The sequence below is a fragment of the Micromesistius poutassou genome (genome assembly GCF_964030765.1).
Source record: "Micromesistius poutassou genome assembly, chromosome: 8".
Lineage (NCBI taxonomy): Eukaryota > Metazoa > Chordata > Actinopteri > Gadiformes > Gadidae > Micromesistius > Micromesistius poutassou.
In genome coordinates, this window is record NC_140278.1 from 393,819 (window position 1) to 407,710 (window position 13,892).

At 43.3% G+C, this 13,892-nt stretch overlaps 1 protein-coding gene across 2 annotated transcripts in view; it reads left to right on the forward strand.

Annotated features, from left to right (window-relative positions):
• Positions 1-13,272, forward strand: part of ankrd28b (ankyrin repeat domain 28b) — a 42,644-nt gene extending 29,372 nt beyond the window's left edge. For both annotated transcript variants that reach the window (XM_084472210.1, XM_084472211.1), the window contains exons 8-28: positions 453-665; positions 2,879-2,957; positions 3,080-3,194; positions 3,667-3,749; positions 4,048-4,111; positions 4,187-4,255; positions 7,281-7,421; positions 7,573-7,684; positions 7,771-7,797; positions 8,716-8,790; positions 8,873-9,074; positions 9,168-9,255; positions 9,334-9,451; positions 9,609-9,828; positions 10,182-10,269; positions 10,362-10,445; positions 10,553-10,698; positions 10,820-10,902; positions 11,006-11,088; positions 11,225-11,316; positions 11,795-13,272. In XM_084472210.1, coding sequence (XP_084328336.1) covers positions 453-665; positions 2,879-2,957; positions 3,080-3,194; positions 3,667-3,749; positions 4,048-4,111; positions 4,187-4,255; positions 7,281-7,421; positions 7,573-7,684; positions 7,771-7,797; positions 8,716-8,790; positions 8,873-9,074; positions 9,168-9,255; positions 9,334-9,451; positions 9,609-9,828; positions 10,182-10,269; positions 10,362-10,445; positions 10,553-10,698; positions 10,820-10,902; positions 11,006-11,088; positions 11,225-11,316; positions 11,795-12,081 — 2,469 coding nt within the window. In that variant the 3' untranslated portion in view covers positions 12,082-13,272. The remainder of the gene's footprint in view (positions 1-452; positions 666-2,878; positions 2,958-3,079; positions 3,195-3,666; positions 3,750-4,047; positions 4,112-4,186; positions 4,256-7,280; positions 7,422-7,572; positions 7,685-7,770; positions 7,798-8,715; positions 8,791-8,872; positions 9,075-9,167; positions 9,256-9,333; positions 9,452-9,608; positions 9,829-10,181; positions 10,270-10,361; positions 10,446-10,552; positions 10,699-10,819; positions 10,903-11,005; positions 11,089-11,224; positions 11,317-11,794) is intronic.
• The last annotated feature ends 620 nt before the right edge of the window (positions 13,273-13,892 follow it).

A 13,892-nucleotide genomic window follows, 5' to 3' on the forward strand; every position in this document is an offset into this window, starting at 1 on the left:
ACCGTGTGTGTGTGTGTGTGTGTGTGTAGTGTTGTTGTGAGCTGACCGTGTGTGTGTGTGTGTGTGTGTGTAGTGTTGTTGTGAGCTGACCGTGTGTGTGTGTGTGTGTGTGTGTGTAGTGTTGTTGTGAGCTGACCGTGTGTGTGTGTGTGTGTGTGTGTGTGTAGTGTTGTTGTGAGCTGACCGTGTGTGTGTGTGTGTGTGTAGTGTTGTTGTGAGCTGACCGTGTGTGTGTGTGTGTGTGTGTGTGTAGTGTTGTTGTGAGCTGACCGTGTGTGTGTGTGTGTGTGTGTGTAGTGTTGTTGTGAGCTGACCGTGTGTGTGTGTGTGTAGTGTTGTTGTGAGCTGACCGTGTGTGTGTGTGTGTGTGTGTGTAGTGTTGTTGTGAGCTGACCGTGTGTGTGTGTGTGTAGTGTTGTTGTGAGCTGACCGTGTGTGTGTGGTTCTAACAGATCAATGAGCCCAACGTGTACGGCAACACGCCGCTGCACGTGGCGTGCTACAACGGACAGGACGTGGTGGTGAACGAGTTCATTGAGAACGGCGCCAACGTGAACCAGGTGAACGAGAAGGGCTTTGCGCCACTCCACTTCACGGCCGCGTCGCGACACGGCGCCCTCTGCCTGGAGCTGTTGGTCTGCAACGGAGCAGAGGTCAACATCAAGGTGAGCAGGACCCCTAGCCCCTTGGCTGGGGTTCCTTAATGACTGCTATTCATCACTCTTAGCTTCAATTTGTATAGTACCTGTTATTGTTATTATGTTTAAGGATATGTAATTAAAAAGGACTGAGCCGGTTTTTTTAAGTCCACATGTATTGTTGACATTGTCTATGTCCAGATATAAATCAGCCATAATTTTCCTCAGCTCATATCAATCCATTATTCCAAACAATTGTTTAGCAGCTCCAATAGCTGTATATTTGTTTTGTCCCAACGAATCTGAGCGCATACAAGCTGCCTTGACCAGGACATTTTGTCCATTTGAGCAGGTTTTGATTCTGTGATTCCATGCCACAGGGCATGCTCTCACAGGCTTAGAGACTGAGGCTCCCAGGTGGAATTCTGAGTGAAGATCTTTGCTGCATTTTAGGCAGTGTGATAATTCTGAATGCAGAGCAACGTTTCAGTAAGTCGCGGGAGTACGTGTAGGAGGCTGTGTTTTGTAATGCAGCCTTAGTGTTCGCTTCTGAATCAGAATGAAGTGCTCAGTTCCCGGTTGTATGACTGTACATAAACGAGAACCTCAACATAGATGCATTTTCCCTGCTTAGCCAGGTTTTTGCAACCAGTGGGTCAAAGTAAATTGTTCCAAAATTTACCACCGTGCTCATGAGCAAGTCTCAGTCCTTCACAGCATTCACAGTGGCATGTAAACACAGAATCCAAACCTGTGGATTAGTTTGTGTGTGGGATAGGGCAGTTTGTTTGCACTTCAAAACAAAGATCTACTATGGGAGCTGCCCAGCACTCGTTGGGGATACAGTGGAGGTCAACGACTGGTAAACTGCCTAACGTCAGAATACGGCTACAGGGTTGAGCTTAACCCAAATCACGGCTCATTAACATTTCCACATGGCCTATCTCAACAATTAACCTGGGGTCTTCACACACTGGCAAGACCCTTAAAGGGACACTTCAACCATTTGCTTTAAGCTTTATATCGTTAGAAACTCAGCCATATTTTCCTGCATCATTCCTACATTTTCCCCTGAGACGGGAGAAGTCTGTATATACCTCTAACACTTCCTGCTTTAAATGACGCAAAATGCAGATTTTTGCGTCATTTAAAGCAGGAAGTGTAAGAGGGGGGGGGCTCTAAAAAACTACAACCACTGGTTCCTAATTTTCAAACCCGCCTATAGGGGGTGGTAGCGCTACAGACCTATTACAGATCAGTGCCCCTCTTAGGGGTGTATGGTATAGACGTATAGAGAGTACTCTGTTGTAAATTTGAGCTACGGTATGGATTTACCGTGTGACCGGTAGATCACACAAGCGCTAAAGAAGTAATGACGTAGTACCAGAGACGCAGTCATTAATATCATTAATATCATTTATTACACGGCTCTTCCAGTGGCAAATTATTTTTCAATAATTACTGTTGCTAAGAATATTATGACCGCTGTCAAGGAACATGGATTTTTTCACGTCTTTCGTATCACTCCGCAAGTAGTCCGGTAACTAACCCCAGCGGATTCGGTTGTGACGTCAACGTCTTTAATTCATAATATCATCCGGAGGCCCACACAGCTTTTGGCCGTGATATTATATATTATATTATATTATATAGATACCTATATATTATTGTATTATTTAGATATAGAGCTCCGGGAGTCCGCAAATGGTAACAATCACTTTCTCCTCCTGCTGCATCCTGCTGCAGTGAACGCTGATTGGCTGTTATGTTACGTCCCTCAGGGAGTGAACGCTGATTGGCTGTTATGTTACGTCCCTCAGGGAGTGAACGCTGATTGGCTGTTATGTTACGTCCCTCAGGGAGTGAACGCTGATTGGCTGTTATGTTACGTTCCTCAGGGAGTGAACGCTGATTGGCTGTTATGTTACGTTCCTCAGGGAGTGAACGCTGATTGGCTGTTATGTTACGTCCCTCAGGGAGTGAACGCTGATTGGCTGTTATGTTACATTAAGTGAACGCTGATTGGCATTGTGGGAGTTGTCGTCTTCGATCCACAAGCGCCAAAAAGTCACTGCCTGCCTTTTCTTGGTCAAGAAGGCACCAAATTAGAAATTGATGTTACTATTGGACTACATATATGACCCACTTTCACTAAAGATTCATGTCTCCACCTTTAAAGGCTTTCATTCAACAATATCAGTTGGTAGCTCAACTTGTGACTTTGTTCTCCACCAATGCAGAGTAAAGATGGAAAGACTCCTCTCCATATGACGGCCATCCACGGGCGGTTCTCGAGGTCTCAGGCGGTCATAAAAAACGGTAAACATTCTTATTGGTTCATTCCCCTCCATCAGCCTTGTATTTTCTTAATCCAGACATTCTGTGCTTTAAACAGCCTTGGTGAGTTGTAACTTTCAATTGGGCTCACTCTCTTCCTCTAGGGGCGGAAATCGACTGTGAAGATAAGAATGGGAACACTCCGCTGCACATCGCGGCTCGATACGGACACGAGCTGCTGATCAACACGCTCATCACCAACGGCGCTGACACCGCCAAGTGAGTGTGCCGCGCCCTGGCTCCCAGGGGGGCCCTCGCTGCTGTTTGTTCTGCAGTAGAACATGTTTGACTGGTACAAAGTACCTGCTCATTAATAAAGCAGCCTGCTTAGTTAGCAGATAAATAAGATCACTTAACAATGTGTTTTACCTATTTCAATATCTACAATAATGCATACAAATGCCAAATGCACTGCGATCTATTTAGGATGTCTGTCTAGGATGTAAATTGTACATATAAATGCTTCTGCAGGGTCTTGTCCGCTGTCAGCTGCAGCTAACTATGGCTGCCAAGTTCTATTTATCTGGCTCTCCCTTCACTTTACTTCCTTAAAGAGAGGATTTCCAGCCCCTTGGATGGGTTGACACTTGGCCCTCCTTTGTTGTACACCAGCTTCATTTAGCTACTTTGACCAAAACTTTCTTCCTATGTTCCTATGAATGTGAGTTTAATTGAAGTTTGTTTGTTTCAGACGAGGCGTTCATGGGATGTTCCCACTGCATCTGGCAGCTCTGAGTGGATTCTCCGACTGCTGTCGGAAGCTCCTCTCATCAGGTATGCTATGCTTTATTACACTTTTATCTACTGGCTTTACTCCCAACAAAACATAGCATTGCATGTAATAAAGTCCACATTCAGAATGTCCTACAGTATACTTGTTAACGTATACAGTATACTTGTTATAGTATACAGTATACTTGTTATAGGTTCTTTAAACTCAATTATGTCAACCAATTATAAATAGGTGTAAACAAATCGTCTAATATTGTTTAAAATCTGACGTAGACAGTGGTGTGCATTAAATAATGTGATTCATACTGTATGTGGCTAACTACCATCTATTGTGCTGAAGGCTTTGATATCGACACTCCAGATGACTTTGGGAGGACCTGTTTACACGCTGCAGCAGCGGGGGGGTAAGGACTCTTCACTCCAAAGTCCTCATTTCGCCTCCTTCTGTTATTTCTGCTTATTGTTCTCATGCCTTCCAGGAATTTAGAATGTCTCAATCTCCTCCTCAACACTGGAGCAGACTTCAACAGAAAGGACACTTTTGGCAGGTCAGTACCATGGCCAAGTGCTTGTTCCTTCTCAGAAGTTTTCTTTTTAACAGTTTGGTTAAATGAATATTTCATTATTTAACATTTATTATAACATTGTATTTACTAGGGGTGTAATGAATCAGTATCTGGTTGGATTAACACAGATGCGACCACATGGATACGTGGGTCCCTGAATCGATTTAAAATGACCAAGAATCGGTCGATGGACCGATTCGGTCATTGCGAAACGGTTGCATAAACATTGCGAAACGGTTGCATGAAGCTTGAGCCTGATATCATTCAGTTTCCGTACGGATCTGAAAATTTTCATTTTAGAAAGTGGGCGGATCCGTGTTTGTATGTTTGCCCGCGAGTCTCGCAAGCAGGCAAAATGCAAATCTGAAATAAGACATATGGAAGTCCTTTCGGTTTTATAAGAAGGAGGGGAATGTTGACAAAAGCCTCGCTATTTGTAAATTGTGTAGGACAGCGATCAAGTCTATAAATAAACAAATATTTAGACATGTAGTTCTAAATTTATACATTTGTCTTCCATTTTTTCCCCCATTCCATAAAGAAACAAGAATAAAGATTCCATGGTCCCTGTACCATGTATCTATTCAACACAGTCTGACTCTGAGTTTGTCAAAAAGCGAGGCTTGGTCAGGGGCTTTTGGCCTTACCAGTTGACGCAAAGGGTGTCCTTGTGCGTCTTAATTTGATGCAGGGGGTTTTCAACTCATTACATTGTAAAAAAAACAAGCTCACTGATTTAACGAGGCAGGGTTATTTGAAACAATGAATGAAGTTATCATGTGTGAGAGGTCATTCCTCCTCCTGAACGGGGGACGGGCTGCGCAGGATTCGTCAAAACAAAATTCAGATTTATCCGAAATAAATAAATAAGTACACATGCTCATTTATATATATTTATTTATTATATACAGAGACCACCAGACCTCCTCGAAGCAAAGAAAATGCTCTATTAAATTCAAGATGGGTGGGTGAGAATAGGGATATAGTGCCATAGCGTCAATATGAATTTCATTCATAGAATGATGGAATGGTGAAGGATGAAGAAGGATGGTCAATGGTATGATACAGATCGCGTTATAACAATAATTTATATCGATGTAACGAATAAGGATGTAATGATAACGCCAAGAAAATAAAGGCTACATGGTTATAATAATTTCAATATAATTAACTTATAAAGCGTATAATGAGACAACAAGACGATCTAGTTGTGGGCCAGCAGAGGCTGAAATTTAACCAAATTCGGCGTATAACCTTATACATATGTCTATAGTCTAACTCTACATGTTCATTGTATGATATGCTGTACGTATAGCCTAGTTTTTATGTTATAAATATTTTGATTGTCTGGTTATACCTGAACTACACTCGCCATAGAAAAAGTACACGTGTTAGTTGGTGTTACAACCCGCTGCATTGATTGGAGTGGTGGAGGTGTATTGTCAATGGTCAGATACAGATCTTGTTATAATGATAATAGCTACATGGTCTACTTATAATATTATAACTAAATAATTGTGTATGTATATATATATATATTTTTTTTTATATATTTAATTAATTCAATATTAAACCAATGTATTTCAATCAGGAGATTCTTTTCGACTTCATAAGGGGGAGCGGGCTGCACAGGATTCGACAATCCGATTTTTTTCAGCAGACCCCCTCAAAATGTGAAACTAACCACGTCCCTTAAACCCAGTCTCACACCAGACTGTAGTAAAACTGCATTGGTCCACAGCAGAAAACGCATTACAATAACGGCCAATGCGCTTCAATGGAGCATTTGATGATGCTGTGTGAGCCTTTCCTGTAGGGCTGGAGCCTAAGATAATCTTATGCGTCCTTTGAGACCCTCTTTGATATAAAAAAGATCCCAGGTCTGTAGCTTACTTGTTAATGTCCTGGCTTCTAGCTATTGCATCACTTCCTTTAGGGCTTCGGCCTCCTAATGAATCACTTTAGTATATTTGAATGCCCTCTTTCATTTATATGACACCACCACCACTGGGACGTGGCAACAATTCTTAATATCCATATGGGGAGGGGGGGGGGTGTGGACAGTAGGGGTACACTAGACATAAATAGGAAGCACACTCAGGAGGAGGAATGACCTCTCACACATGATAACTTCATTCATTGTTTCAAATAACCCTGCCTCGTTAAATCAGTGAGCTTGTTTTTTTTTTTACAATGAGTTGAAAACCCCCTGCGTCAAATTAAGACGCACAAGGACACCCTTTGCGTCAGCCGGTAACTCCAAAAGCCCCTGACCAAGCCTCGGGTTTTGACGAACTCGGAGTCAGACTGTGTTGATCTATTCGAAAGTAGGCAATGGCTTTTGTAAAGAAGGCTTATTTTAATTAATAGAAAATGTATGTGTTAACATTAAACAAATATTAACTATCTATCAGATGAATCATATCTCATCAAATCGCACCGGATCGTTAGAACGAATCGAATCGTTCCGTATTAAAATGTATCGTCCCTGAATCGTATCGTAGTGCATGTATCCAGATACGTATCGTAGTGCATGTATCCAGATACGTAGCGTAGTGCATGTATCTAGATACGTATCGTAGTGCATGTATCTAGATACGTATGGTAGTGCATGTATCTAGATACGTATGGTAGTGCATGTATCTAGATACGTATGGTAGTGCATGTATCTAGATACGTATGGTAGTGCATGTATCTAGATACGTATGGTAGTGCATGTATCTAGATACGTATCGTAGTGCATGTATCTAGATACGTATGGTAGTGCATGTATCTAGATACGTATGGTAGTGCATGTATCTAGATACGTATCGTATCGTCCTATAAAGGAGAGATGCACGCCCCTAGTATTTACAATTCAATGTAGCTTGCTTTGGAAAGAAGTATTTGCTAAATAATAGTAAATAATAATAAAAGTATCAAATAAATGATTTGTTAACATATAGTATTGGTATTATCTCATATATATTAGTATAGTATGGTATTCATTGCATCTTGTCCCCCCCAGAACGCCGCTGCACTACGCTGCTGCTAACTGTAACTACCAGTGTCTGTTTGCCCTGGTGGGCTCCGGGGCCAGCGTCAACGACCTGGACGAGAGGGGCTGCACACCGCTGCACTACGCCGCCGCCTCCGACACCGACGGGAAGTCAGTGCAGTCTGTTGACATTTCAAGTTAATAATGCTGTGGCCTTGTTGGGGTATCCAAGTCCCGTGCATGCTCCCTTCCTGTTGATATAACTCCAGTTGCGTTGACTTTTGCCTTTTCTTTGACTAAAGTGTATCTGTTGTTTGAACAGGTGCCTTGAGTACTTGCTGCGAAACGATGCCGATCCAGGGATCAGGGACAATCAGGGGTACAACACGGTGCACTACGCCTCTGCATACGGACATCGCCTCTGTTTGGAGCTGGTGAGGCTTTGTGAGGCTTTTATTACATTGTCCATTTTGTCCCGTTCCATTGTCATGTGTAATGGTTGATCCTTTATCCTCCACAGATCGCTAGCGAAACGCCTCTAGATGTGGTGAGTGTCTGTTATTGAATTACGCAAGTAACACACTCCTGATGTGTATTAGAGCTGTAAGACTTCAGTCTTGGTCCAGTTATATGTAAATATTATATAGAAATAAATTAGAGGCTGACCGATAATGGATTTTAGGGGACAATGCCGACACTGATATTAGAGAGTAAAACATTTCCAAAAATGATCAGCCGATATTTATTATTATTATTACTATTATGTTATTTGTACATGGTGGTATCCTGGGGCTGGAGCAGCAATGCTTCGGGCCACAACAACATCAAAGTAAAACCATGAGCTACAGGGACCAGTGCCCTGTAGTACGGGGAGCAGCACTAACCTTCCCACAGAATGTAAAACTGTGTTTAATCACTAGAGTAGTGGATTTTTAAAGAGTTGATCATTCAAAAACAATTCTTAGGTTTTCATATCGGCGCGCACACACAGGATAAATCTGTGAGGGGCCGATAAAGATCAGTGTCTGTGGGGTCTGTAGTACGGACGGTGTTGCTTTAAAAAGCTCATGTTTGACTAGTGGACGCTAGTATAAGTAGTTTGTTTGAATCCTAATGTTCCCAGACTACGGGTTTCAACAAGGCTGAAGAAGGATCACTAGCCCTCTGCCATTCTCTACCTTCATGTTGTATAGTCACTGACCTTATTGATGTCTTCTTTGTTACTGGCTGCTTTTATAAAGCATTTCTGTTTAGAATAATTTCATGACTGTGACCCCAAAATCAGCCATCATCTTTTTCACTATCCCTTTACAAATCTGAACCGTGTGTGCACCAAAATAATATACATTTTTAAAGAGATTGTTACACCCCTAACTGTGTATGCTGAGGCCTTATAAATCAAGCCAGAATCTTGATTTGGTTAAGAAGGTTTTGACTTTTCCTTTCTTTGTTTTTGCTTGTTCAGTTAATGGAGACCTCAGGGACGGACATCATGAACGACTCTGACGTCAGAGCTCCCATCAGCCCGCTGCACCTCGCAGTAAGACCCTCACCACCCCCAGAGAGAGAAGGCTTGAGGTAACCAACAGATACAGCCAGTTCATTGTTTTGATCTCTCTCAGGCCTACCACGGCCACCACCAGGCTATGGAGGTGCTGGTGCAGTCCCTGCTTGACCTGGACGTGAGGAACGGCCAGGGGCGCACGCCTCTGGACCTGGCCGCCTTCAAGGGCCACGTAGAGTGTGTGGATGTCCTGATCAACCAGGGAGCCTCCATCCTGGTTAAGGACTTCACCCTGAAGAGGACACCCATTCACGCCGCAGGTCGAAGGACACTGCTCTTTGTTTAGGCATCCTTGTATCACATGAGTTGTGGAGACCTTTTTGAACAACATTACTTATCTTCTCCACCCTCAGCCACCAACGGTCATTCAGAATGTTTGCGTTTGCTCATCGGAAATGCTGATCTTCCAAGTGCCGCTGACATTCAGGATGGGAATGGACAGTAAGTGAAGCGGTTGAACTCCAGCAACAATCTCCAGTGTTTGAAACCAGACACTTGAGACTGTGTTGTGATTCTCAGGACCCCTCTGATGCTGTCTGTGCTGAGCGGCCACACGGACTGCGTCTATTCCATGCTGAATAAGGGTGCAAGTGTAGAAGCCAAAGACAAGTGGGGTCGGACAGCTCTTCACAGAGGAGTGAGTAAGACTTCATACACATTTGTTCATATATCCGATATCAGCGGAAATGTCCCCGCCTAACCTTCTGAAGGCCTCTTGATACATGAGTGGGTTGAAGGTTACTCTGCCTGTGATTGATCCCCTTGACGTGTTAATTGGACCCCGGTGTTGTCAGGCGGTGACGGGACATGAGGAGTGTGTGGAGGCCCTGCTGCAGCACAGCGCCAACTTCCTGGTCCGTGACTGCAAGGGGCGGACCCCCATGCACCTGGCCGCAGCCTGCGGGCACATCGGCGTGCTGGGGGGCCTGCTGCACGCCGCCCAGTCTGTGGAGACACTTCCTGTCCTCACAGACAACAAGGGCTACACCCCTCTGCACTGGGCCTGCTACAACGGTACGCAGCGTCTTTCACACTGATGGGGTCACCTTGTTGTGTTAGCGCAGCTTACCTTGTTTTACGCGCTTCACTAAATAATCCAAATCCTACTAACTGTGGTTCCTACTCACTTTTCTACAGCTACGCTGCACTATGTCCAGTTTTCTTTTACAACTTGCTGTGGCTCATTTTGTAGTTACTGAAATGGTTTTCACAATCCCAAATTGTTCTCAGCCCCACAAGTCGCTTTTGATAAAGGCATCTGCTAAATTTCATAAATGTAGATGATGTACCCTGATGATTTTTTACGTGGAGACCTCGAATGATGTCACAACCGTGCCCAATGTGTTTGAATGCTCTCAATCCCCCAGGTCACGACACATGCGTGGAGCTACTGCTGGAACAGGAGGTGTTTCACAAGACCGATGGCAACTTGTTCAGTCCCCTCCACTGTGCTGTGTAAGGCCTCCTCCTCCTCACACCTTAAGGGAAGGGGCTTGAGTGCCGTTTGAATCTAGTTGATGCTGATTGTTTCTTTTTTTCTTGTCCAGTATCCATGACAACGAAGGAGCTGCTGAGATGCTAATAGACACAATTGGGCCAGGAATTGTGAACGCAGCAGACGCCAAAAACAGGTACGCTGTCAATCGTCTTGCCTCAGCATTGCAGTTCTCTGCTGGAAACGTTTATTTTTGTTTATCAGTTGAGCTAAGAGCACGCCGATGGGTTTGTGTTGGTGCAGGACGCCGCTGCACGCGGCCGCCTTCACCGACCACGTGGAGTGTCTCCAGCTGCTGCTCAGCCACAACGCTCAGGTCAACAGCACTGACGCCACGGGGAAGACCTCGCTCATGATGGCCGCAGAGAATGGCCAGACCAACGCTGTCGGTACGACCGGCTCCCTCCAAACAAACCATATACAATATGTCAAGTATATGTGAATATGTATATCTACGAAGGCCCTTTGAAGGCGTTTGCTCACTTTATTCTCGTCTATGTTCTTGTACAGAGCTGTTGGTTAGCAGTGCAAAAGCGGATCTCACGTTGCAGGACGCGGTGAAGAACACTGCGCTGCATCTAGCCTGCAGTAAGGTCTGTACTGCCACAACATTGCGCTGGTCTTAGATATTTTTGGGGTATTATTCTTTGATTAGTATTAAATTCCAATCAACATATTTATCTCTACTCTTTTTAGGGACATGAAACCAGTGCCTTGTTGATACTGGAGAAGACTACAGACAGAAACCTCATCAATGCGACAAACTCAGCCTTACAAACGTATGTTCTGCATCTCCTGATGTATCAATCAGCTCCGTGGCTATGAATGCTTTTAATTCATCTCCTCTGAGGCTGTAGATGAATTTCTATACAGAACTGATCAATGATTATTATTGTCATTATCTATTCTCTGAAGGCCTCTACATGTGGCTGCAAAGAACGGTCTGACAGTGGTGGTCCAAGAGCTGCTGGCAAAGGGAGCTAGTGTGCTGGCCGTGGATGAGAATGGTGAGCTCCTGGGTTCAACTTCCTCCACTTTTTCTACATGGTTACTATTCAACACGGACACCCCCATTTTAAATTCATCTTCTAGTGCCAATGCTAGTTCTTATTAATTAATAAGTACAAATGGGTGATGCACAAACTCCATTGAAATGGCTATCAAATCATGAGACATTTTGTAAAACAACTAAGATATTGTTTTGTGAAACCCACCTGTAGTCCATTGTTATAAGCTATGGATGATACACTTGTTAACCTATAATGTATCCCAATTTTATGTTTTTAATTGTGTTATGCTAATAAACCTTAGAAATGTGACTTCAGGTCACTGTAATAAACCTTATTGGAAACGTATAAAATTGGATCTGCGTAGTATTATCCGTATTGTGATGAAGCCATTATAGTGGGGTAATAGTGATATGAGAAGTGCTTACCCCTCATAAGGTAACCAACTTCCGTTCCCCTTGTCTGTGGTCGTCTGCAGGCTACACCCCAGCCTTGGCGTGCGCCCCCAACAAGGATGTGGCCGACTGCCTGGCCCTCATCCTGGCCACCATGATGCCGGTGTTCCCCTGCACTCAGGCTCCCAGCCTGCCCTTCAGTGCAGTCAACCACTACACCACGACCAGCCCCTCCAAGAGCATCACCTTCGACAGCCTGCCGGCGCTGCAGGACGAGCACAGCTCCTACTGTAGCTTCAACAACATCAGCCACCGAGACGGCCCCTACAAGGACGAGGAGCTCAACGACTCCGACTCTGAGACCTACTGAGGGAGCAGGACGCACCCCCCCCACTCCTGTGCACACACGCATACACGTACAGAAACGCACACGCTGTGTCTTAAAAATCACCACTCCAGCTTGGCTGGGAGAAGGAACAGACGAGCCAAACAGGAGCCTTAAGTGTCCCCTCACAGACAGACGGATGGACGGAGGGGGAGCAAGCAAGCAAGAGGGGGGGTAGAGATGTTTCATACGTCCCAAACCACCCCCACCCCCCCGACCTCTTTCAGCACAAGGTGTCTTTCACAGCAGATTGTGGACTGAACCAGTGACCTGCTGCCTCAGCAGACCCACCAGACCTTCAGCGCTACTAACGGATCGCGTTGAGGGGGTTATCTTTACATGGCAATAAACAAAAGAGTTGAAGAGGGAGTGTAGCACTGAGTAGTCAACTGAGAGGGACCAAACAAATTGTGGATACATTTTTAAGCCGGTTTTAACTGTGTAAATTGGGCTTGGACACTGATGGGGTTATTCTGATATATAAATTGAAGGCCACATTTCAAGGGGGGGGAGGGGAAAGGATTTATTTTTAACACAGAGTTTTAATATACCCATTTTCATTTCTTTAAACTCCTAGCCTCAAGGAACATAGTATTTGTTAAACTAAGTAATTAAAAAATGAGATGTGCAAGAAGGTTTGTTTTTAAGTTGATCATGTGATAAATAAATTATTTGTGTTCTATAAGTTCTTTTTATGTCATCATTTTGTGCCTTCATTTTTTGCTAAAACAAATGGCTGGGTTTGTAGGGGCAGTTGTGACAGTAATCAATGACGTACAGAAGATAGGTAAGTAGTATATTTGTTCTTAAAGCACTGATACAATACTAAGGGTGTTGTGATGGCATGCCTTGCTTTCTGAAGAGAAACACTGTAAACCAATGGTAGAACAGCATTTGTATTTCTTCTCTTGGACATTATGTTAATCAATGTACTGGACAGGTTTTGCTTGTTCTAAAAAAAAAAAACAAGCATCCGATATTGTTGACTATTCAAAACTTCTGTTGTATCTTTTGAAGATAATTTGAACTGGAAATCTGCTCCGATCTATTTGCTAGTTTCATCAAAATGTAAGAAATTATTTTCCAAGCTTTTTCTTAAAAGATGAAACTAGCATGCCCATTAAACATTGTGACTGTGAATTCAATGCTCCAATTAATTATTTTGGGTACCTGAGATTGCTGTCTATTTTATGAGTAATAAATGCATAATGTTATTTAACAAGAAACTCATTGATTTGTTTTTTCTGAATATTAAAACCTTTACTGGTTGTTCACATTTTTGCTAATTAATTATATTTGTATACCTCAATTCCATGACTACTTCTATGTGGCTGATATCAAATAGTTTTCAGTTGTACAATAAAAATGTTTTTTAATTAAGTAGGCCTACTACGATTCCACTACTATAAAGTAATGGCTGTTATAGTATATAGTTATAATCCTGACTCCTAGACATAAAGTTGTATATTCCTCAGGGATAGTTTGAACGCTTAGTCGATCGCTGTTACCCAATGGAATTAATACATAATACAACACATTCTGAGTCAACGATATAACAATTTTTTCATTGTTTTTTTTGTTTTTTACATTTACATTACATTTAACCTTTTTTGTGTGTGTGTGTGTGTGTGTGTGTGTGTGTGTGTGTGTGTGTGTGTGTGTGTGTGTGTGTGTGTGTGTGTGTGTGTGTGTGTGTGTGTGTGTGTGTGTGTGTGTGTGTGTGTGTGTGTGTGTGTGTGTGTGTGTGTGTGTGTGTGTGTGTGTGTGTGTGTGTGTGTGTGTGAGAAAACGTTTTT